The sequence below is a fragment of the Muntiacus reevesi genome, chromosome 1 (assembly GCF_963930625.1).
Source record: "Muntiacus reevesi chromosome 1, mMunRee1.1, whole genome shotgun sequence".
Classification (NCBI taxonomy): domain Eukaryota; kingdom Metazoa; phylum Chordata; class Mammalia; order Artiodactyla; family Cervidae; genus Muntiacus; species Muntiacus reevesi.
This window is the reverse complement of record NC_089249.1, coordinates 212,662,445-212,687,486: the sequence shown is the minus strand read 5'-3', so window position 1 is coordinate 212,687,486 and position 25,042 is coordinate 212,662,445. Positions and strand designations below refer to the sequence as shown.

The 25,042-nt window shown below is 34.0% G+C and overlaps 1 protein-coding gene across 5 annotated transcripts in view; it reads left to right on the top strand.

Annotated features, from left to right (window-relative positions):
- The window catches only part of DMXL1 (Dmx like 1), a 124,285-nt gene extending 100,013 nt beyond the window's left edge, over positions 1 to 24,272 (top strand). For all 5 annotated transcript variants that reach the window (XM_065918222.1, XM_065918221.1, XM_065918220.1 and 2 more), the window contains 6 exons: positions 3,163 to 3,290; positions 8,113 to 8,205; positions 10,568 to 10,659; positions 16,689 to 16,741; positions 19,704 to 19,921; positions 21,637 to 24,272. In XM_065918222.1, coding sequence (XP_065774294.1) covers positions 3,163 to 3,290; positions 8,113 to 8,205; positions 10,568 to 10,659; positions 16,689 to 16,741; positions 19,704 to 19,921; positions 21,637 to 21,861 — 809 coding nt within the window. In that variant the 3' untranslated portion in view covers positions 21,862 to 24,272. The remainder of the gene's footprint in view (positions 1 to 3,162; positions 3,291 to 8,112; positions 8,206 to 10,567; positions 10,660 to 16,688; positions 16,742 to 19,703; positions 19,922 to 21,636) is intronic.
- Positions 24,273 to 25,042: the final 770 nt, after the last annotated feature.

Below are 25,042 nucleotides of genomic sequence, written 5' to 3'. Positions count from 1 at the left end.
AAAAATAGTGCATGTTAATTAAAAGGTACTCATGTCCCTCCAATTTAATAGCCTATAAAAAATTGTACCACTTTTTTAATGAGAAATATTCTGATAAAATATGAGTGACAAAACCAGTGTTCTTTTTTACTTAATGATCACAAGTGCTGTAAGCATGTGTTATCGAAGTTGTATACCAATGTCTAATAAAAGGGTTCAAGAGAGCCATATATTTAAGATGAATAGGTAGCTTCTGTTACTTATGCTGCTGCTGCTAAGTCGCTCAGTCATGTCCAATTCTGTGCGACCCCATAGACGGAAGCCCACCAGGCTCCCCCGTCCCTGGGATTCTCCAGGCAAGAGTACTGGAGTGGTGTGCCATTGCTTTCTCCAGTTACTTATGCTAGAGATATAAAATAATACTGAAAACTTTAGTTGATTTTTCACTATGTTGAGTGTATTCAATACGAGAAGTATATGTTTTCTATCCACAAGTCTAATGTAAAACATGAACTAAAAACAATCATGAGATTGTTTAGACAGGAAGGAGTCAAAGGTGTTTTATATATAAAGTGTAGATAATGTGCATCCTACAGCAAGAAGATTTGGCATTGCTTAAAACCTATCCTTACTCTTTGCAGTAGGGTTTAGAAGTTCCCTGAAATATTGAAGGGATTTCATTATTTCTCAGCCCTAAAGCTTGTGTGATGACAATTGACTAGTTTATAAATAGGCTTTGCCTCAAGCCCGTAGATTTAAATAAAATAATTCCTGGATTCAAAGACAATTAATGGACTTATTTTCATAGTTCTTAGGTAATATTATGTAACTTCTGTCTTGGGGTAAGTACTTTCTCCATTCAGAGAACTACTGTAACTGACAGATAAGAGAGTTGAAAAATTAAATGCTAATTAATCACTGAAATTTTTTTTTTACAATATATTATTTCATATCATGAATAAGTCTCATAGATAGTAATTTAGTTCAACAGTGGGCTCCTTTCATGAACTGGAAAAGTTTTGAAATGAGTTTTTTATTTATTTATTTTTAATTTTTATAATTTTTTTTTTTTGGTCATGCTGTGTCTTTGTTGCTGCTTGAGCTTTTCCCATTGCAGTGTGTGGCTTCTAATTGCAGTGGTTTCTCTTGTTGTGGAGCACAGGCTCTAGGGAGCATGGGCTCAGTAGTTGTGGCTCCCAACTCTAGGGCACATGCTGAGTAGTTGTGGTATATGGGCTAAGGTACTCTGTGGCGTGTGGGATCCTCCCGAACCAGGGATTGAACCCATGTCTCCTGCATTGGCAGGTGAAGTCTTTGCCATTGAACCACCAGGGAAGCCCTGAAATAGGTTTTTTAAAAATTTGACTGAACTGCTGATACCTCAAAACAGTTCCTTTCTTCCTTGGAACAGATTTTTAAAAGATCTTAGTCATTATAAACCAATACTTTTGGACTTAAGGAAAATTTTGTAGAAGTTAATCTGATGAGTTGAATTGAAATAGAAAGGTAAGTCTTAAACCATGAATAATAGAAAAATTTGAGTGATTTTTGTTAATGCATCTAGTTCAATTTATGTTTGTGATTAAGCTAGACAAAACTATAGAGGGGGGAATACAGTTAACATCCTTTGTTGTTGTTGTTTAGTCACTAAGTCATGTCTGACTCTGCAACCACATGAACTGTACCACACCAGGTTTCCCTGTCCTTCACTATTTCCTAGAGTTTGTTCATACTCGTGTCTATTGAGTTCGTGATGCCATCCAACTGACTCATCCTATGTCACTCCCCCCTCTTCTCCTCCTGCCTTCAGTCTTTCCTAGCATCAAGGCCTTTTCCAATGAGTCAGCTCTTCACATCAGGTGGCCCTACTACTAACAATTGTAGTCACAAGAAATTGTACCCACTCTTGTATCCCTGCCCAGTGTTAAAACATGTCATAACAGTTGAATTTCCTTTATTTTAAATACTTGGAAAGAAAGAAAGGAAAGTTAATTCATATATGACTAGAAATGTGCTAGATGCTTTACATACATTAACATAATTTTTCACTACCTCTGTACCATATTCTTAATATCAGATTAGCTCTGTATGTTAGGCATATTTCCAAATGATTTATATAAATTATCTCATTTGCTTCTCAGAACTGTACAGTGAGTTATATGTCATTAATGATATATTATATATCATTATAATAGTGACTTATATACCTTTTTGGCTTTCCTGGTGGTGTAGATGGTAAAGAATCTGCCTGTAATGCAGGAGACCTGGGTTCAATCCCTGGGTCAGAAAGTTCCCCTCAAAAAGGAAATGGCAACCCACTCGAGTATTTTCACCTGGAGAATCCCCATGGACAGAGGATCCTGGAGGGCTACAGTCCATGGGGTCACAAAGAGTTGGACTCAACTGAGCGACTAACACTTTCACTTTCATATACCTTTTACAAAAAGAAAATAGAGCAGGGGGATTATGTAAGCTTCCTAGTAACATACAATTAATAAATGGTAAAGCAAAGAATTAATAATATTTAGTTCATATTTCTTAGTGAAGTGGATACTGTATTTGAGATACCAGATCAATCATAATAAAATTATTAGAAATGATTGATTTTTAGCATGACTTTCAAGACCTTCTCCAATTGTTTTGTCAGAAAAAAATGCAGGTATTTAAACATTATTAGTATGACTGATAAGAATTGACTGTTAGTAGTCCCAAGATCATCTTTTTAATACAGTTGACTTGAACTATTGTGTTTGTCTCAGGTGTACAACAGTGAGTCAGTACTTTTATACATTGCAAAATGATCACCATGATAAGTCCAGTTACTATCTGTCACCATACAAATTTAAAGAATCCTAAGACTCTAACTCTTTATCATAAACATTATCTACTGAAGACTATTAAAACATAGATAATTTCAAAAGAAAATAAAGTTTATTGAGATCTGATTCAATTGCTTCAGTTGTTTTGTGAGAGGATATGTTCTTAGATGAAAGATCCTTATGTAATTATCTGTTTTTAAGATTGAGAGTATTCAAATGAAGTTTCATACAAAGGTGAATTCATCTAAATTGACTATGACTCATTTCTTAGGTATTTCTTCCATATTTTCACATTGGATTAAAAAATAAATTTGCCAAAGATTCCTGAAATAAATTTGTAGTTTTTTTCCCTCTCATAATGCAGATCTGACAGGAGCTCAAGATGGAAGTGTCAGAATGTTCGAATGGGGCCATTCTCAACAAATAACCTGTTTCCGCTCTGGTGGCAATTCAAGAGTTACAAGAATGAGATTTAACTATCAAGGAAATAAGGTAACACTTAAAAGTGTAAATAGGGGTAATGGTTTGATTTTGTTAAAGGTTTATGAATATTTCTTATTTGGGCTTCTGAAAAGAACAGTTCACTGATCTGCTGGTAAAGTATTAATCCATCTATATGAACTCTTTTCAAAGAAATTCCTCTCAAAACAAGTTCACTTGGTTCTTGTTGTAAAGGCATTATATACATGTCCATCAAAATTCTTTTACGTGATGCTTAAGGACCAAATGATTATAAGACCATCTTCTAAATACTTCTGCTCTCTTTATCCTCTGGAACCTACTCAAAATATGATCAGGTACCAAGTAGTAGCTAACATCTGAGAGCCTATTAGAAATACAGATTATTGACTCCAGATCTATCAAATCACCATCTGTTTTTTAGCCAGATGCTCCTGTGATGTGTACGAAACATTGAAGTTTGAGGAACACCTGCTCTAGAACAGGATGTTGGCAAACTATGGCCTAGACCACCTATTTTGAACATAAAGTTATATTTGAACACAGCTAACTAATTCATTATTTGTTTTCCGTGATTATTTTCTCAGTACAGCAACAGAGTTCGGGGGAGCAAAGACTATACCTGGCAAGCCTTATTTACTCTATGGGCCTTTTAATAAAAATTTGCCTACCTGGCTCTTACTGTCTTCACTTCCTGTAATCTTCCTTCCTAAAGCTGTCTCTCTCTGCCCCCCCGTCTTACTAGCACTTCAAACAGCTACTAAAGGGGGAATCAGCCTTCTTTTTGTCTTTAGGACCATGCTACACTAAAAACATTCACATGGGCCCTTGCTGATAGTACATCTTGCCTTTCATTTTCTGTCAACCTCCAAACCTTCCACCATCCTCACATGTTACTTGTATCATGGTATGCTGCAACCTTTTTGCCTATGACATTTATTAGATGGCTCTTAGCATTTCACTAAAGTCAACATTTTTTTCATGTATTTATGAAACAGAATTGAGAGCGTATAATTTCTTAATAGTAATTAGCAACACTCTTTGCTCCTTAATGGGAAATTAAAGGAATTTAATCTAGAAACCTTTTAATCTAGAAACATGAGCATATAAGAATATCATTTATATACTCATGTTTTTCCATTTTGTCAGTGTTATGTATTGTTCCTAACTAATCTTTCTAATGCATCCTTCATGTTGCCAACAAAGTTATGTAACAAATAGCATAGGGAGTTCCCTAGCCGTCCAGTGGTTAGGACTTTGCGCTTTCACTGCTAGGGCCCGAGTTCGATCCCTGGTCAGGGAACTAAGATACCACAAGCCTCGCAACATGGCCAAAAAAGATAAAAAAGGAAAAAAAAATATCATTATATATATACACTATAGGTGAAATCATGTTGTTCTTTTCAAGAACCCACAGTCTCCTCATTGTATCTTAAAAGTCCATATTCTTAAGTGTGACATTCAAGTCCTTCTACACTCAGAGTTATTTTATAGATTTAACATTCTGACTGACCTGGATTCAATCCCTGGGTGGGGAAGATGCCCTGGAGAAGGGAATGGCTACCCACTCCAGTATTATTGCCTAGAGCATTTCATGGAAAGAAAAGCCTGGCAGGCTACCATCCATGGGGTTGTAAAGAGTGGGACACAACTGAGTGACTAACACAACAATAGGCTCCTATATAGGCTTTTTAAAGGCACAACAAACTCTTCTTTATTATCTGCCCAGGTATCTTTAACAGGCAGTCAGCTTACTGTGTTTTTTGTTTTTTGTTTTTGGAATCAATTAATACTTTTTTTCCATTTATTTTTATTAGTTGGAGGCTAATTACCTTACAATATTGTAGTGGTTTTTGCCATACATTGACATGAATCAGCCATGGATTTACATGTATTCCCCATCCCGATTCCCCCTTCTGCCTCCCTCTCCATCCCATCCCTCTGGGTCTTCCCAGTGCACCAGCCCCAAGCGCTTGCCTCATGCATCCAACCTGGGCTGGCGATCTGTTTCACCCTTGATAGTATACTTGTTTCGATGCTCTTCTCTCAGAACATCCCACCCTCGCCTTCTCCCACAGAGTCTAAAAGTCTGTTCTGTATATCTGTGTCTCTTTTTCTGTTTTGCATATAGGGTTATCATTACCATCTTTTTAAATTCCATATATATGCGTTAGTATACTGTATTGGTCTTTGTCTTTCTGGCTTACTCCACTCTGTATGATGGGCTCCAGTTTCATCCATCTCATTAGAACTGATTCAAATGAATTTTTTTTAATGGCTGAGTAATATTCCATGGTGTATATGTACCACAGCTTCCTTATCCATTTGTCTGCTGATGGGCATCTAGATTGCTTCCATGTCCTGGCTATTATAAACAGTGCTATGATGAACATTGGGGTGCACGTGTCTCTTTCAGATCTGGTTTCCTCGGTGTGTATGCCCAAGAGTGGTATTGCTGGGCCATATGGCAGTTCTATTTCCAGTTTTTTAAGGAATCTCCACACTGTTCTCCATAGCGGCTGTTCTAGTTTGCATTCCCACCAACAGTGTAAGAGGGTTCCCTTTTCACCACACCCTCTCCAGCATTTATTGCTTGTAGACTTTTGGATTGCAGCTATTCTAGTCAGCTTACTGTTAATTCACCTTTGCCATGATGGTACCTAAAAGCACAACACCCTAGCATGCTATCTCCCTTAGTAGGGAAGGCTGCTGGAGTAAATGGAACAGATAGCTCACACTACTTCACAGTAATGCTGATCATTTTGTCAGAAGTCATTGGACATTGCAGAAAGACCAGGAGATAAAAGGGAGCATTTAGCAGGAAAAAAATAACCTGTGAGGAATAATTCCTCAGATTCAGAAAGATCTTACACTGTAAAACAAGAACAGGATTTTATAAACTAAAGGCAGTAGAACAGTAAAGAAGTTTTAGAAATTAAAAACATGTGATTCCCCAAAATTAGGAGAGTAGAGGAACTACTGATTACCGGGACTGAATAGCAGAATGGAATTATTTGAAAGTCAAATTTGTGACCAGGAAGTACAAATTAGGAATTTATCCCATCATGAAAAAACCCAAGAAGTAAATTGAGACAAAGATCCAGGAAAATGCATAGAAGACCTTTAAAAGATATAGCAGAAGAAGAAAAAGTAAAGTGATTTAAAGAGGACACATTGTATTAAAAGGAATAATAAAATAAAAATTTTCCCACAGCAAAAAATGAATTTTTAGAAAAAGAAGAGCCTACCAAATACTAGACCAGAAGTAATGAGAAGCAACACATGCCTCAGCACAGCCTGATTATTTGATTTTTGTTTTTTGCTTTTTAATTGAAGGATAAAGAGAGCTTGTGGAAGGAGTAGGGGTAGAAATATTTACCTACAACCTCTCCACCTTCCTATCTAAAATAATGACATTTGCCTCCTCATAAATAGAGGTTATGAATAGACAGTAGAACAGTATTCACAGAATTCTGATGGATAAGGAATAGGGCCAATATCTGTCCAAACTCATGCAAATTTAATGGCAAAATATACACATTTTTAAGTATGCAGAGAATTAGCACATTCCATATACCCTTTCTGAAAAATGTACCTAAACTTACTCCAGAAAACATAGAATAAACCACAGAAAGGATAAACCCTGGAAAAATAGCTGTAAAAATATAGTACACAATTGGTTAATATTCCTACTGTTAGCCCTGTCAATCAGTTTTGTAAAAAGACAACAAAGGATGTGAACAATTAACCAAAAAACAAAACCCTATTCATGATCAATAGCCCTCACTAATAACTGAAGAAATGAGCATTAAAATGAGACTTTTCTGTTAAATGACAAATAGTAAAATTTTGTAGTATTCAGTGTAGACTAATGTGTAAGGAAAAATGGGTGTGTAAATTGATATTGTCACTTAGGATTTAATTTTGGCTTCACCTTCCAATTTTAAATGATGCCCTTTGACAGATATTTTCTTTTTGGATGTCTGTCCTATATAAATACTCAGAAGTATATATGCAAGAATGTTCAGAGCAGCATTTTTATTATGGGAAAAAAATGGAAATTCTGTAGAGAAAAGCTTCTAAAAAAAATTACAACTATACAGTGCAATACTACACAGCACAAGAAAGAGGTAAATGTATATGTACCAGTGTGGAAAAATGGCTATAATAAGTAAAAAATATAATTGTAGAACTGTATATTATTATCTTAATTTCATTTTAAAAATCTTATATGTACAAGTGTTTGAATATTCACAGAATAAATCTGAATGAAAACACATTCGATTATTAGTGATTGTTATATCTGTAGATGGGAGAAGGCAGGAGTCGAAATTAGACATTTAAGAACTGTATCTTAATACTCCCTTACTGTATTATTTTATCATCTTTCCAATCAAAATGCTCTGAGTTTCCATCAAGAATTCTTTTAGTATAATAAATTTTATTTCATTTTACTTTCTACTGTTGTTTACCACGTTTTCCTTATTGTATATCTCTGGGAATCCTTTTCAAAATGAACCGTGTTTTATCTTGTATGTACTAAAATTTTGTCACATGGCTTAATGTGTAAATCCAGTATCCCACTTTTGGAGTACCTAAAGAGAATATACAGACTAAGCTGTAGGTTACTATAATAAATTGGGGGTCTGATGTTCGTTTACTTTTCTCTGCCCTGGAATTTTTTAAAGCAGTAGCTAAATGTTTATCTGGACTAGATCCATGCATAGGTGAAATGAGAAGTCAAGCAATTTATGACTCAAATGTTTTAAGATTTACAATATGAGATTCACAGTGAGGGTAAAGGTAAATATGTGCCTTTTATTTGTACTAAGTGCTAAACTTTTTTTCTCTTAAGTTTGGAATAGTTGACGCTGATGGATATTTAAGTTTGTATCAAACAAACTGGAAATGTTGTCCAGTTACTGGAAGTATACCTAAGCCATACCTGGTAAGCCATGATTTCCTACCTTTAAAATTTTTTAATTTTTATTTTAAAGAAATCAAGAATATATACTTAAGTATCAAAGCCAAAATGTATAAAGTCTGTCTAGCCCTATGTATTCAGTCATACTACTGTAAGTTTCTGTCTGTATTATGTTAAAATTACCCTGTGAGGTATAAAAATCCTTAGTCTCCAGTAACTTGGAAAATAAACCTGTAAAGTGCCTGGTTCTGATGGCAAGGGGAAATCAGATATATGGTTGCTAGAGGCAGGGGAGGTTGGATGGAGGCAGTTCAAAAGATACAGACTTGGAGTTTTAAGTAGTACTAGGGATGTTGTGTACAGCATGATTAACATCGCCAGTATTGTTATATGTTATATATGAAAGTTGCCAAGTGAGTAAATTCTGAGTTCTCATCAAAGGAAAAGCATTTTTTATTTTTCTTTTATATCTGTGAGGTGGTGATGTTGCTAAACTTATTGTGGTAATCATTTCATGATGTATGTAAGACAGAACATTATGCTGTACTCCTTAAACTTACAGAGTGCTGCATGTTAATCATTTCTTCAAACTGAAAGAAAAAAAAATAGAAAAGTTAAAAAAACTCACCAGAAAATATAAATAAATAATAAGAGTAGTGGATCAGTCACTTGATAAAGACCAAAGTAGTAAAATTGATTTAAAATGTAATTATTAGTCAAGGGATAAATTTTTAAAAAAAGAAAAGAAACCTGTATAGAACCAACATGGTACCTCTGGAGACCCATGCAACCATAGGTTACCCAAATACCTTTCTAGCCTCTAAACTGCAGTTGGCTATGATACCTAAAAAGGATGATAAACAGACTAGTGCATCTAGTTGTTTTTCTGCAGTAAATTTACACCTTAGGAACAAAGCAGAAAAGAAATCCTATAGCTGGTGCTATTTTCTTGCCCATCTCTTAAAAAAAATTGATTATATCTCTATTCAGGACCACAAAAACTTAATGAACTTTCCACAACCTCACAGAACTGTGAATTTACATTTAATAGATTCTTCAGTGAAGCGCTTTGTAGGACTAAGCAATATCTATCAAGAAAAAAATTAAGAATATGGGTTGATTCTGGTAGTTTACCCTAGGTTAAGTACTAGAAGAAAGTACTGATCTAAGTGAAAGCAAGCAAGGGAGTGTTGGTGAGGGTACTTTGAAACTATTTTTTCCTCATATTTTCATTCAACCAGCAGATTAAATGTACAGGTGACCTTTGAACAACACAGGGATTAGGGGCACTGGACACCCTCCCCCCTCAAGTTGAAAATCTGAATATAACTTTGCAGGCAGCCTTTCATATCCATGGTCTTACATCTACAGATTCAACCAACCTTGGATCATGTAGTACTCTGTAATGTATTTATTGAAAATAACAAAAAAAAATCTGTGTATAAGTGGAGCCATGTAGTTTAAATCCATATAGTTCAAACCATGTTGTTCAAGGGTGAACTGTACAAGTTTATGTTCCTAAAGGGACTACCTTTTTTTTTTTTTTAACTTCCAAAAAGACAAATTCGTTTAAAAATGAACAATATTTGCTTTTGGAGATTAAAGTAGATTTTGTTTTAAAGACATATCATCTAGCCCAGCTGTAGTGGTGGTTGGGGGCAATGGGAAGTGACTGAAAGGAAAATGTTTTTATGTGATGATTTTGACATGTTTTAAAAATTCATTTTTTATTGAGGAGAAATGTCTGAACAGAAATAACTTGGAAACCTTTATAATTTACTAAATCTCTCATAATAGTTTGTTATTATTTGATGGAATATTGAGAAATATTGTCAATTTTCTAATTTGTTGACTATTAGCATTATGTTTTTATTTAACATATTTAAAAGACTATTTAAAAGTGTATTTCTGAAAATAAATAATTCAGTCTGAGATCATCTGAAATTCTAGTTTTTGTCTTCTAAGACAAATATTTTCACAAGTTTTCTAAGAAAAATATGTGAACTTAACCTCTTTGTTTCCCCTTGAATTTTTGGTTGAACAAAAAAAGCAGAGGGCCTCGTAAAGGCTCATAATGTATGCATCTTATTTAAGTAGCTCAGGAAAATGTGTGTGTGTGAGAGAGAGAGAGAGAGAGGAGGAGGAGGAGGCAGGGGGAGAAGAGAGAGAGGAGTGGCAAATTTACAAAAGTTCACCTTGGTGAACTGGGGTGAGGGGTATATGAGAGTTCTCTGTATTACTCTTAAAATGTTTCTGAAGTTTGTAGGCGAAAGAACACAAGGATTAAGTGAGCCATAAATTACAGGTCACTTTTTGATTAATGCATCTACCTGCTTATAAAGTTGTTTGTGATAGCAATAATGTTTGTTGTTTATAACCATTCCAGACTTGGCAGTGTCATAACAAAACAGCCAATGATTTTGTCTTCGTTAGTTCCTCCTCTCTAATAGCTACAGCTGGTCTTTCAACTGACAATAGGTAAGAGATTGTAACTGATATTGAAATTTGTGGTGTATGTAGCTAAGCTTTATTTTTAAATTGCTTGATGTCCTTATATCTCAATGTTTTCACACTTATACCTTTAAATATTTTTACAGAGACTTGTTTCTTAGAGCACTTCTAGTGTTTTAAGTGTAAAGCTAAGGAAATTCTGGAGACATTAAACACAAAATCCATTCCTTCTGGATTTTTGGCATTCTATTAATAATGTTAACACTTCAGTGTAGGAGAAAAGAATTTGATTTTGCTAAGAATTTTTCTCCATATTATTTTCTATGTGTTAGGAAAGCTTGAGGGGAGAAAAAAAGTATTGTTTATTGGCCACGCTGTTTAGTAAAACCCTTGCCATAGCCTTATGGGAGCGATATTATCAGTTTCATAATCAGAACACAAGAAATTCCAAAAGACATGTTAGTTGTATAATAACTACTAAGTGGCACCCTGTCCCCATCTCCCCAAAAAGCTTAAATGTGGGGGGGAAAAAAAAATCTTCTCGTTTCTCCATGTCCATGCACACTTTTGACTTCCCTCATACAGCTGAGTTTGAGATTAAGGCCTTCTGAAGTTGCTGAGCTTTTTATATTTGTCCTGAGACCTCTCTTTGCACTCAAAGTGGGAATTTTAGGAATATGGAGTTTTCAACCCATCTTTCGTAGAAATTCTTATATATATTTATGCCTCCTTTGTAACTCACAGAATGGAGTAGAAGCTGTTCCCTTTCATAGTAGGAATAAGTTTTCTTTTTGCTCAAGAAGATTCCTTGTGTCCTATTCTTATGTCAGTTGAACTGTTTAGATTAGAAAATCAATGAATACAAAAAATAATTTCTATATTCAGACTTCATATAGTATTCCTTGTAATTACATGTTAATCTGAAGCTTTTCATTTTGGAAGCTCTTTGTCTTTTAAATTTTTGTCTAAAAATTAATCATATATAAATGTATTGGTTACTTGTATTTGGTGCCTTATAAATTTAAGAACTTTCTGTGTGAATGAGTTTCAGATGAGCTAGAATGAGACATACTGTTTTTTTAATTGAAGTATACTTGATTTACAACATTGTGTTAGTTAGAGGCGTATGTATCATTATTCAGTATTTTTGCAGATTATACTTCATCATAGGTTTTTACAAGATAATTGTTATAATTCCCTGTGCTATATACAGTGTATCCTTGTTTCTTATCTATTTTATAATATATATGGTAGTTTGTATCTATTTTTTTGTTTGTATCTATTAATTCCATATTCCTAATTTGTCACTCCCCCATCTTCTCCTCTTTGGTAACAAGTTTGTTTTCTCTATCTGTGAGTCTGTTTCTGTTTTGTATACATAGTCATGACTATTTGTATTATTTTTTAGATTGCATGTTATGATATCATATACTATTTGTCTTTTTCTGTCTAACTTACTTTACTGAGCATGATAGTCTCTAGGTCCATCCACACTGCTGCAAATGGCAGTATTTCATTCTTTTTTATGGCTGAGTAATATTGTGTATGTGTGTCTCACATCTTCTTAATCCAGTGTTCTGTTGATGGGCACTTGGGTTGCTTCCATGTCTTGGCTATTATAAAATGCTACTGTGAAAGTTGGGGTGCATGTATCTTTTCAAAAGAGTATTTTCATTTTTTTCTAGATATATATCCATGAGTGAAATTGGTGGATCATATGGTAGTTCTATTTTTAAGGAACCTCCATACTGTTTTCCATAATGGATATACCAGTTTACATTTTCACCCACAGTGTGCAAGGCTTCCCTTTCCTCTACGTCCTCTCTGACATTTTTTTTTTTTTTTAGATTTATGTACTTTTTGACTGTGCTGGGTCTTGGTTGCTGTGCATGGGCTTCCTCTAGTTGGAGTGGGCAGGGTCTGCTCTTTAGTTGCAATGCATGAGCTTCTCTTTGCTGTGGCTTCTTTTATTGCAGAAATGGTCTTTAGGTGTCTGGGGTAAGTAGTTGTGGCACACAGGCTCAATTGCCCCAGAGCATGTGGGATCCTCCTGTACCAGGAATCAAACCTAAGTCCTCTGCATTGGCAGGCAGGTTTCTAACCACTAGACCACCAAGGAAGCCCCTCTCGAACATTTTTTTGTTGGAGACTTTTTGATAACCACTCTAACAGGCGTGAGGTGATTGCTCCTTGTTGTTTTGATCTGCATTTCTCTAGTAATTAGTGATATTGAGCATCTTTTCATATGCCTCTTAGGCATCTATATGTCTTCTTTGGGAAATGGTCCCTTGAGTTACTCTGTCCATTTTTTTTAAACAGGTTGAATCAGAAACCAGTTAAGATACCCAGCTGTGATTGTTTGGGGTTTTTTTGTTTGTTTGTTTTGGTGGCTTTGTGTTTTGGTTTTGTTTGTTTTTTGGCTGTCCTGTGCTGCATGCAGGGTCTCAGTTCTCAACCAGAGATTGAACTTGTGCCCCCTGCATTGGGAGCGCAGAATCTTAGACACTAAGCCACCATTAAAGTCCTGTTCTGCCCCTTTTTTTTTAATTAGATTTTTTTTATATTGAGCTGTATGAACTGTGTATCTATTTTAAGTGTTAACTCCTTGTCAGTCACGTCATTTGGTTTTTCTCCCATTCAGTAGATTATCTTTTCATTTTGTTGATGATTTTCTTTGCTCTGCAAACGCTTTAGGTTTAATTAGGTCCCATTGGTTTATTTTTATTTCTTTTTTGCCTAAGAAGACTGATCCAAGGAAATATAGCTATGATTTATGTAAAAGAGTGTAATGCCTGTATTCTCTTCTAGAAGTTTTATGATTTTCTGTTCTTCCATTTAAGACTTTAAATAATCTTGAGTTTATTTTTGTATATGGTAAAGAGGAATGTTCTCATCTCATTATTTTACACGTTGCTGCCCAGTTTTTCCACCACCACTTGTTGAAAAGACTGTCTTTCCTCCATTGTATATTCTTAACTTCTCTGTCATAGATTAATTGACCATAAGTCTTGGATTTATTTCTGGGGTCTCTATTCTGTTCCATTGACCTATGTGTCCGTTTTTCTGTCAGTACCACACTGGTTTGTTTTTTGTTTTTGTTTTTTACATTAAGAACTTCAGTTTATTAAAAAAGAAAATACATCTTAAAATGAAAGAAAAGACAAGCCACATAATGGGAAAAGATATTTGCAAACACAGTTTTATTGTTTCACAGTCTCTGTGGAACAGGAACTTGGGAATGGCTTAGTGGAGTGGCTTTTCCTTAAAGCTGCAGTGAAGATGTCAGTGGGGCTGTAATGATCTGAAAGCTTGACTGGAACTGGCAAGTCTTCTTCCAAGATTACTTATTCACAGGGTGTTGGCAAGAACTTTTTCCCTGACTCTTGTAAGGAGACCTCAGCTTCTTGCCACTTGAGTCTCTCTGAAGGGCTGCTTGAGCGACCTTATGACATAGCAGCTGGCTTTCCTACAGAGCAAGTGATTTCCAGGCCATTCTCCATATTCCCTGAGGTTTTTGACTACTAGATGAGTCTTCTATATCTGGATGCCTCTTTCAGTAGAGGGATTTAAAACTATGTGAATTTAATTATACATGCTTGTGGACCAAAGGGTGTGGCTCCTGCTAGTGTTGGAGGGTCTCCTGTGAGGTGTAGGTCAACAGCGGCTTGCCACAGTGAGTTGGGAACCCAGTATCACACTGTTTTGATGACTGTAGCTTTGTGATGTAGTCTGAAGTCAGGGTGTGTGATTCCTCCAGCTCTAATCTAATATCTAAAGATTACTCTGACAACTCAGGGTCTTTTGTAGTTATTTTGTTCCAGCTCTGTGGGAAATGTCATGAATATTTTGATAGGGTTTGCATTAAATCTGTAGATTGCTTTGAGTAGTATGGTCATTTTAACAATATTAATTCTTCCAATTCAAGAGCACAGGATATCTTACCATTTCTTTGTATCATCTTCAGTTTCCTTCATCAGTGGTGTATAGTTTTCAGAGTATAGGTCTTTCACCTCCTTGGTTATGTTTATTCCTAAATATTTATTCTTATTGATGTGATCTTAAGTAGGGTTGTGTTTTACCTTCTTTTTCTGATATTTCATTAGTAGTATGTGAAAGTATAGCATATTTTTTATATATAATCTTATATCCTACAACCTTGCTGAATTTATTTTTAGTTCTAAATTTGGGGGAGTGAAGATTTTAGGGTTTTCTATATAAAATATCATGTCATCTGCAAATAGTGGCAGTTTTCCCTTTTCCCTTCCAGTTTGGATACCTTTGATTTCTTTTTCTTGTTTGCTATAGCTGGGCTTTCCAGTAACATGTTAAATAAAAGTGGAGAGAATGAACATCTGTGTCTTGTTTCTGAATTTAGTGGCAGGCTTCCAGCTTTTCACTGTTGCGTATGATGTTGGTTGTGAATTTGTCTTAAGTGGCCTTTAATTATGTTAAGAACTGTTTCCTCTACACACTTTGATGAAAGGTTTTATCATGAATGGGCAACTCAATAGAGAGTTTCTGTGTCTTTGAGAATCATTTGATATTTATCTTTCTTTTTGTTTATGTGATGTATTATATGTTTTGATTTGCAAATGTCTAACCATCCTTTTGACCTTAGAATTAATTCAGCTTGATCATGGTGAATTTCGTTTGTTAATATATTTTGTTGAGGATTTTTGTATCTGTAGTTATCAAAGATATTGGCCTGTAATTTTTTTTATAAAAGTGTTTTGTCTGGTTTTGGTATCAAGATAATCAGGGTGATGGTGGCCTTGTAGAATGAATTTGGGAGTGTGCCTTCCTCTTCAATTTTTTGGAATAGTTTAAGAAGGATAAGTATTAGTTCTTCATATATTTAGTAGAATTCCCATGTCTGGTCCTGGGCGCTCAGTTACCTGCAAGCTGTTTTTGTTTCCCCTTCCAGATTGATTTTCAGTTCTAGTGATCAGTCTGTTTAAATTTTCTGTTTCTTCTTGATTGATTCTTGGCAGGCTGTATATTTCTAGAAACTAGTCCATTTCTTCTAGGTTTTCCAGTCTGTGGGCATATAACTGTTCATAGTATTATGATTCTTTGTATCTCTGTGGTATCAGTTGTTATTTCTCCTCTTTCATTTCTTGTATTGTTTATTTGGGTCCTCTGTCATCTTCTTGATGAACCTGAATAAGTTTGTTGATTTTGTTTGCTTTTCAGAAAATCAGCCCTTGTTTTCATCGATTGTTTCTATTGGATTTTTTAATCTCTATTTTATTTCCTCTCTAATCTTGGGTAAAGTTCCTTCCTTCTACTGACTTTGGGCTTTGTTTGTTCTTTTTCTAAAAGAAAAAGTAGATGGTAGGTTGGGTTGTTTATTTGAGAATGCCTGTATTGCTGTGAACTTCCCTCTCAGAATTGCTTTCTGCATTCCATAGATTTTGGGAAATTATGTTTCCATTTTCATTTGTCTCAAGGTCTTTTCTGATTTACACTTTGATTTCATTATTGACCCATTACATTTTTAGTAGCATGTTGCTTGGTCTGCATGTTTGTTTGTTTTTCCTGTTTTTCTCTCTGGAGTTTATTTGTAGCTTTGTACCTTTGTGATTGGTAAAAAAAAAAAAAATGCTTGGTACAATTTCTATTCTCTTAAATTTGTTGGCACTTGTTTTGTGACCTAGTATGTGACGTATTCTAGAGAACATTCCATGTGTGCCTGAAAAGAATGTGCATTCTGCTGTTTTTGGATGTAATATCCTATACATGCCATTTAAGTTCAACTGATCTATTGTCATTTAATACCACTATTGCTTTACTGACTTTCTTTCTGGATTATTTGTTCATTGATGTCAGTGGGGTGTTAAAGTCCCATACTGTTACTGTATTATTATCAATTTCTTCCTTTATGTATTTTTTATTATTGTTTACTTTATATAGCTGCTCCTCTACTGGATGTGTATATGTTCACATGTGTAATTTTCCTTTTGTATTGATCCCTTTATCATTATATAATGTGAAACATTTTTATTCTGTTGTCAACTTTTTATGTCACTTAAGAAGTAATCTTTTTTTCTTTCCAGAAACATATGTTTGTGGGACACTCTTGTAGCACCTGCCAATAGTTTAGTCCATGGTAAGTTTTGAAAGCATTTTATAAAAGTGATTTTTAATTGAATTTTTTTAAATGACACATTTAGTGGTTTGTGAGATTTATTTTGCTCATGGTAGCAAAGTATGAAAGCAGAAAAGTTTACTGTGTGTAATTTACTCTTCAGTGTACTTTAATGAAGGACAATGGAATGTAGATAATATAAAAATTGTTTTTACTTTGAATCTATTAACCATAGGTCATCATTGTGAATATCAGTTATAGTATTATATCCTCTCACACCACCAATACTCAACTTCATACTTGAAGTTACAACTAAAGCAGTAAGACAAGAAGAGGAAATAAAAGGTATACATATTGGAAGGGAAGAAATAAAACTGTGTCTATTCACATATTATATGTTGGTGTAGAAAACTCCAAAAAGTATAGGGGGAAAAAAACTTCTGGAACTAATGTACAGGTACAGCAGATTCACAGGATGCCAGATCAGTATACTAAAATCAGTTGCTTTCCTTTACACCAATAATGAACAATTGGAAGTTAAAATTTAAAAAAAAAAATCACCATTTAAAATAGCACCCAAAATAATGTAATTCTGAAGCATAAATCTATGTATAGCATCTGTTGGGAAAAGCTACAAAAAAGGTAAAAAAATAAAAGACCTAAATAATGGAGAGAGGGTCTGTGTTCACAAACTTTAAAACTTGATATTGTTGTTACTTCCTCCCAACTTTATAGATTCAGTGCAATTCTAATTAAGCCCCCAGCAGTCTATTTTGTACGTGCCAACAAACTGGTTCTAAAGTTTATGTAGAGGGGCAACAGACCTAGAATACTTGGAAACTTGGAGTATTCATATTGCCTGATTTCAGGAATCACTATAAAGCTACAATAATCAAGCCATTGTGGTATTGGCTTAAGAATAGACACATTAGAGAGCCTAGAAATAGACCTGCACATAATTAGTAGACTCATCATTAATAATGGCATAAAGATAATTTAATGGAAACACATAGGCTTTTCAACAAAAAGTGCTATAACATTTGGGTGCTTTCATGTGAAATAATGAACATGGGTACAAATCTTACCCCTTTCACAAAAATTTACTCAAAATGAATCATAGGCCTACATGTAAAAACAAAACTGTAAAACTTCTAGAAGGAAATATAGGAGAAAATCTAAGTGACCTTGGGTTTGGTGATGAGATTTAGATACAACAACAAAAACACAATCCAGTAAAGAAATGATATATTCCAGACTTTTAAAGTTATGCTTTTGCTCAATATCTGAAGAGCAAATAACCATATAGAAGATGCTCAATATCTGTAGTCATCAGGGAAATGCAAACTAAAGTCACCATAATTTATCATACAATTTTGCACACTGAAATGGCCAAAATTAAAGATTCTAGAATACCAAGTGTTGGTGAGGATTTGGAAAAACTGGAACCTTCATGGTTTGCTGATAGAAGTATGAGATAGTACAACTTCTTTGGAAAACTGTTTAGCAATTTCTTAATAAAATTACACATGCACCTAACATGACCTAGCAGTATATATTTTTACACAAAAAATGAAAACACATGTCCACAAATAAACTGATATAGGAGGATTATTAGCAGCTTTATTTATAATAGCCAAAAACTGGAAATAACACAAATGTCCAACAGGATAACATGGTATATTTATGTAATAGAATACTATTCAGAACTAAAATACATGACTCACTGAGACATGGAACAACATAGGTTAACACCTAAAATTTATGTTGAAAAGAAGCAGGAACAAAAGAGTATATACTATAAAATTCCATTTATATGAAGTTCAAGAACTGGCGAAACTGATTGGATAGAAATCAGAATTATGATTGCTTTTGAGGGAAAAGGAAAGACCTGAGGGTGCTTTTTGGAATGATGAACACATTCTTTGTTTTGATCTGAGTAATGCTTACACAAAGTTATCCATTTGCCAAAACTCATCAAGGGTGAACACTTAGAATTTGTGCATTTTACTCTATGCAAGTTTATATCTCAAAGTGCTGGAAAAGTTTAAAAAAAAAAACCTCTTATGATTAGTTTTATGTAGATTCTTACAATACTAATAACATTTTGTTGAGTACTTAGTATTTGCCAGGTAATGCATATGCTTTGAATATATTAATTATTTTCATCCTCATACTTAACTGTTAGGCAGATGGTGTTGACGTCTCTTTTACAAATCATGAAACTGAGACTTAGGTTAAATAATTTGCCTAAGGTATACATTTAAATCCAGACAAAATCCAGGATTAGGGGAATACACTTATATTGGTTTTTAGTTTCCTTATTTAGTACTTCTGTCATCTCTGTTATTTCTGGGTTAGTTTCAGTTGATGGATTTTCTTGTATTTATGCGTGCTTCTTTGCATGCCTGGTCATTTTTTATTAGATATATTGTGAATTTTATAAATTTTAGGTACTGTTATTTTTGTATTGTTTAAATATTTTTGAGGTTTTCTCTGGGACTGAGTTACTTGGAAACAGATTTGTTGAGGGTGGAGATGGGAATAATGTTAAACAGAATCAAAACCACATTTGGTACAGGGCAAGCTTTGCACACACATGTGCACACCCCCCTTTGAGTCAGTACCCTTCTCAGTACTCTGTACAACGCCTTCTGAATTAAAAGGTTCCCCCCCGCCCCGCCTCTGGCTGGTAAAAACAGGAACACAAATCAACCCAGATTCCCCTTTCTTATGCTTGGCCAGAAAATCCCAAACTGTAAACTGGGTCAGTAGTATGGCTCTCCTAGTTTGTTTCTCATTTCTCAGATCATTCTTCTTCAGTGCTTAGTTTCCAATGTCTCATACCATTGTTTCTTATGTGTCATTTTATATTTTCATTGTTATAGGCAGGAGAGTAAATCGAGTCTAGCATTCCACCTTGGCCAAAAGCCGGGAGTGTGTTTCTTACGCTGTTGCATAGTTTTTATTTTTATTTAATTTTCAGCTTTTGCATGTCATGATAGTGGAGCCACTGTTTTGGCATATGCTCCAAAACATCAGCTACTAATATCAGGTGGCAGAAAAGGTTATACATGTGTATTTGACCTTCGGCAACGACAGCAGAGGCAACTTTTCCAGAGCCATGATTCTCCTGTTAAAGCCATCGCTATTGATCCTACTGAGGAGTACTTTGTTACAGGATCTGCCGAAGGCAACATAAAGGTAATTATAGTAATGCCACAGTATCTCCAATGTGAAAGGAAATTTTTGGAAATCTTGGATCTTTAATCATATTGAAGACACCTGTCTCTTTAAATAATAGAAATATTGACTCCTTTGTAGTCCACAAGGTTAATTGCTATTTAATAAATCTTTTAATAAATAAAATAACATTTAACTTGAAAATTGCCCGTTTTCCTGTTGTTTTCAAATGTGCTTAACTAATGCATGCAAATGAACTAGATTTTCTGTGGATATGCACATGAACATATTTCAGACATTAGTCTTGACTCCATGTTCAGAGTTACTGAATTCAGTTTCAGGTGCTGTGAAATATACTGACATTTTCCCTTATCCCAGATTTCTCCCCATTTTGTCATTCATAGTATCAGCAGCCAACCACTTAGTGCCTGTTCAAAGAATTCTGATGGGTAAAGAATTCTGATGTACCTGGATAAGCTCTGCTTATAACAGTCTTTCTGAAACTCCACTGTTTCAAACTTAGAAGTTTGAATGTTAAGCAGCTTTTTAAAAATGTCAAGCCCCTTGTTAAAAATGAATCCCACTCCAGAAATACTGTTGCTAGATTGCATCCCCATAATACCCAGTTGGTAAGTCCAAGGCTCAGGAGTGTGCATTTTTATAGCATGGATATAGTGGTTTTGATGAAGGGTTCCCTGTCTTCACTTTGAAGGATCTGTAGGGGTAAGACTAGTCAACAGGTTATTCTAATGGTCAGTAACTCACTGGGGGAGTCTAGTTTCTTAGAATTCATTAATTTAAATGCTAGTGAGACTACTCAGTACAAGTAAGTTGGACTATGTTACTTTGTTAGGACTTACATACTGTTTTCATAATTCTCAGCCAGAAAAAATTAACTAGAATTGTAGAATTTCAAAAAGATGTTTCTTAAAATCAAATATATATACCAGTTATCATACAAAATTCTTTTTTGTTTGTTTGTTTGAAGCTAGTTTCTTATTTGAAATTTGCTCAGTTTAGAATAAGTTGTGCTAGATGTTAGATTAGTTTTTTAGTATGTATTTTCATTCTGAGTTTGATTATTTAATCAAGTTAAAAGATTTCATAATATACCAGGTTGTATTCAGGAGTTACAGTTTTAACACTCATGTCTAGAGTAGTGTGAATTAATGAATTTCTCCAGGTAAAGAAAGAAATATTTTTTTAAATGAGATGTCAAAACATCAGAAAATTGTAATAATTTATCTTGCCACTGAAATATAGTTTTGCCTGATCTGAAGACCTCTAGGTTTTTGGCACTTTCCTCTTTTCAGTGGTTCTGATCCCCTGGTGGCTACTGCGCTTTATGGAGAAAAAATTACCCTACTTATACAGCTACGCACAGAATCTTTGTTGAGAGAGAAAATCTTCATTGGAGTTCCTACAGTATTATGTTTCTGTTGCATTGCATACCTAACCTTCATGTATCTAAATTTTCTCATCTCTAATGAAGGGTTTAAGATACTTACTTGTCTTACTGGATTAACTTTTGAAGAATGTAATATCACAGAGATTTAGAAAATTGCAACACTGTATATAAGAATCAAAATGTTGTAACTGTAGCCCTACACAGATTTTTCTCCATTTTTGTTGTAGAAATTCCTTATTTGTACACAAAGACAGGCCTAAATCTTTTGCTTGGATTTTTAAGGTAATCGTCAACCCCAATTTTTATTTTGTCCTTGATGTAATTTCAGATTTGGAGTCTCTCTACCTTTAGTCTTCTTCACACCTTTATCAATGAACATGCTCGGCAATCCATTTTCAGAAATATTGGAACCGGAGTGATGCAAATTGAGACGGGGCCTGCAAATCACATTTTTTCATGTGGAGCTGATGGAACAATGAAAATGAGAATACTACCCGATCAGTTTAGCCCATTAAATGAAGTGTTGAAAAATGATGTGAAATTTATGCTGTAACATTTAACAATAAGATGTATAATTTATTACCTATTCCTTGAAGTGGCCAACACATATGATGTACGGTGATCATTCTCTATACCACAAATAAGCTAATGCTTTCTTGTTTTCATATTTATTTTATGGAGCTTTGCCCTTGATGCACTGATGCCTTAAAAATTAACAAGGTCATTCAGAATTAGACTACATTGCCTAAAGTAGAATGTGTAAGTAATGCTGTAATAATACATATGTATAGTATGTTGTAGTGAGTATATCATAATGTTAAAGGAGTTTTGTTTTGTTGATAAGTTCTTCTGCAGACATCTCTGCATGACTTTGTTTCACAGTAAAAAATACCCTTTATGTAAAGGCAGTTGCACCTCAGTCATCACTTAATTCACCACATTCTTACTTCCTTTTCCAAACTTTCACATCTCAGACTCCTCTCTTAACTAATGATAGAATGATATTTGGGCAAGAGTCAAAAAATAATGAATATCTCCATTAACACTGTCATTGGGACTTTAGTGATAAATGAGTCAAATGGCTCCTTATGTAAAGTTTTCATCAATTTTCCCTCTGGAGCCCAAGTTGTGTGTGTGTGGCGTCTGTATATATGTAATATACCTTACACATCTTATTTGAAGTGTGTGTGTGTGTGTGTGTGTGTGTGTATAAGAGAAAACTACAAGTCTTTTCATTTGTTTTTGTGCCATAACAGCACTGCCACCAGAATAACAACTTTTTTTTGCAACTGGTTTTTTTCATCTTTTTTTTTTTAATTCACATCATAATTTTCAAATAAATTTCAGGAAAACTTCCAAGATTATTAAGATTGCATTGAGTCAGAATAGACTTAGCAGGCAATAATGTTTTTGTGGTGGCATATATGAGACACTTAAGCTTATAAATTTGTCAAAGGATTTTTGGGCACCATACATTTTACTTAAATTTGATTTTATTTCTTATTTTTAGGTGCTTTTAGTCTCAAAGTTCTGAAAAACTTACAGCAGTGTTTTTAGAAACAAATGTGAAAAGTCAAATTAAATAGATAGTATTTACAAATGTAAAATACCTGCCAGATCTACCGTTAATAGATAATAAACTAAACCTTATATTTTATTATTTTTTGCCAAAATATATTATTTTATTATAAAAGTATGACCAAAATATTAAAAATGCACAATGCTTTTAACTTAAATGTGCTAACCCTATTCCTGTCTGTTTTGTGCTATATCTTTTCTGATTCAGAATTATAGAAAACTTGATAATACTTGATTTTAACCAAGGAGACTGGAGGCAAATGGGACTAAGTGTTTAAGCAACAACTATATACTACTTAGCTTAAATATATTTTGTTAATAGGAGCATTAATAGAACATTTTTATGTAACAAAATATGGACAACTATTATCTTGGAAATTAAAGAGTCAAATGAAGCAAAGAAATGAAGGGCTGGTAAAATGAATTTTGTAATATCCTCAGGATACTTTTAAAAGTATATTGTTAAAAGATTTTGTAAATTCATAATTTTAAATGTGTTAAGCAAGTTGCAATGAAGACACTGTAATTGCGTAGAGAGTTTATGTGCACATAATAACCTGTACCTATAAATTGTGCAATAACAATATATGACTATTTTGCCATGGAGAAATCTGTGACAGCATTGGAAATGATACTATTGTTTGATGTAGTTAATCTTAAATTATTCTTCAGTAATTTCTTCATGAATCAAGATTCAAAAGGCTTTAAATTTAAACACTTTCAGTGAGATAGAAAATTTATTATTATGCTTATTAGGAAAAAGACATTGTGGATGAAGAATTAAGCATTTTAATTGAGGGTTTATATGAATAATAAATTATGTAAGCCCATATGTATTTACATCAGAGTCATAATATTTTAAATAAATAATCATGCAGTGACTTTTTTCTTAAGCATGCTATTGTTTTAAGTAATAGTTATGCCACTTTAGTTGATTTCAGTATATGTGACATTTTAAATAGGAGAATTTCTGTATTTGTATTTGGTTAATGTAGGAAGAATTACATAATTTTCCCAGGTTCCCTGTTGTTCCTTTCTATAGTCTTTTTAACTTAATGAGTAAGCATTATGCAAAAAAGGTGAGAATAAAATGGTAAAGGCAGTTGGAATGTATGCTTAAGTAAAAAACGGTGTACATATATGTAAATTTTCATCCACACTAATGGAGTGGATACAACAAATTACATTTTTTAAATTGTGTGCTTTCTGAGAATGAGGCTTTGTAATGGTAGAAGAATTAACCACACTGCGAGCCTCATTTTCTAAAATGTAGGTTGTTTTTTTTTTGTTTTTTTTTAATGTAAACTCATGGGACAGTCAATTCTATCATCCTTTCTTGCTCTGTTTGCCTTGCCCCAATTCATTTCTCCTTTAAAAAGTTTTTTTTTATAAAACCATTGCAGAATTTCTCCAGCTGGTCTCAACGATCAGAACAAAGTACAGGGATATTCTTACTTAAAGTCCTTATACAACTTTAGAGTGGTGATAATCTTTTCATAACAGTGTTGGCAACCCAGAAAGATATATTTTACTAAACAAAAAGTTTAAATGTTCTATTGCAAGAGACCACAATCCAAAGAACAGCTAGACAAGAAGTATATGTATAGTATATAGGGAAAATTGAATGCTCCTAATACAAAGAGAATTTTAAAATGATAAACAAATAATGGAAAAATAACCACACCAAGCACAAATATTTTCATCCTCACTAAGAGTTCAAAGAATGTTAAGGAAAAAAAAACTATGTGATACCACTGTTCATCCATCAGATTAGTATAAAGTCAAAACAGTGGCTTCAGTTTGCTGAAGATGCAAGGAAGTGAGCACAGTGAAACATTGCTGGCAGAACTAAACTGCTACAAAGTCATGTAGATATATATTATGGCTGAAAAACACTTTCACTGAGCAATCTTTTGAGAGATTATCCTTTACAATAAAAATACCTATGCATAAAAATATATGTATACAGATGTTTATTGAGACATCAAGTGGAGCAAGAAAACTGGAAATCTAAATGTTAATTCATGGGTAAATTGTGGCATAAATTTTGGTAATTCATTCAACGGAATATTCTCTCTGCTCAAAAAATTGTTAGAATTGTATCTGTTCATCTGAAAAAAAGTTGGTGAGAAAAAAATTTCAAAGTAAAAAGTGTT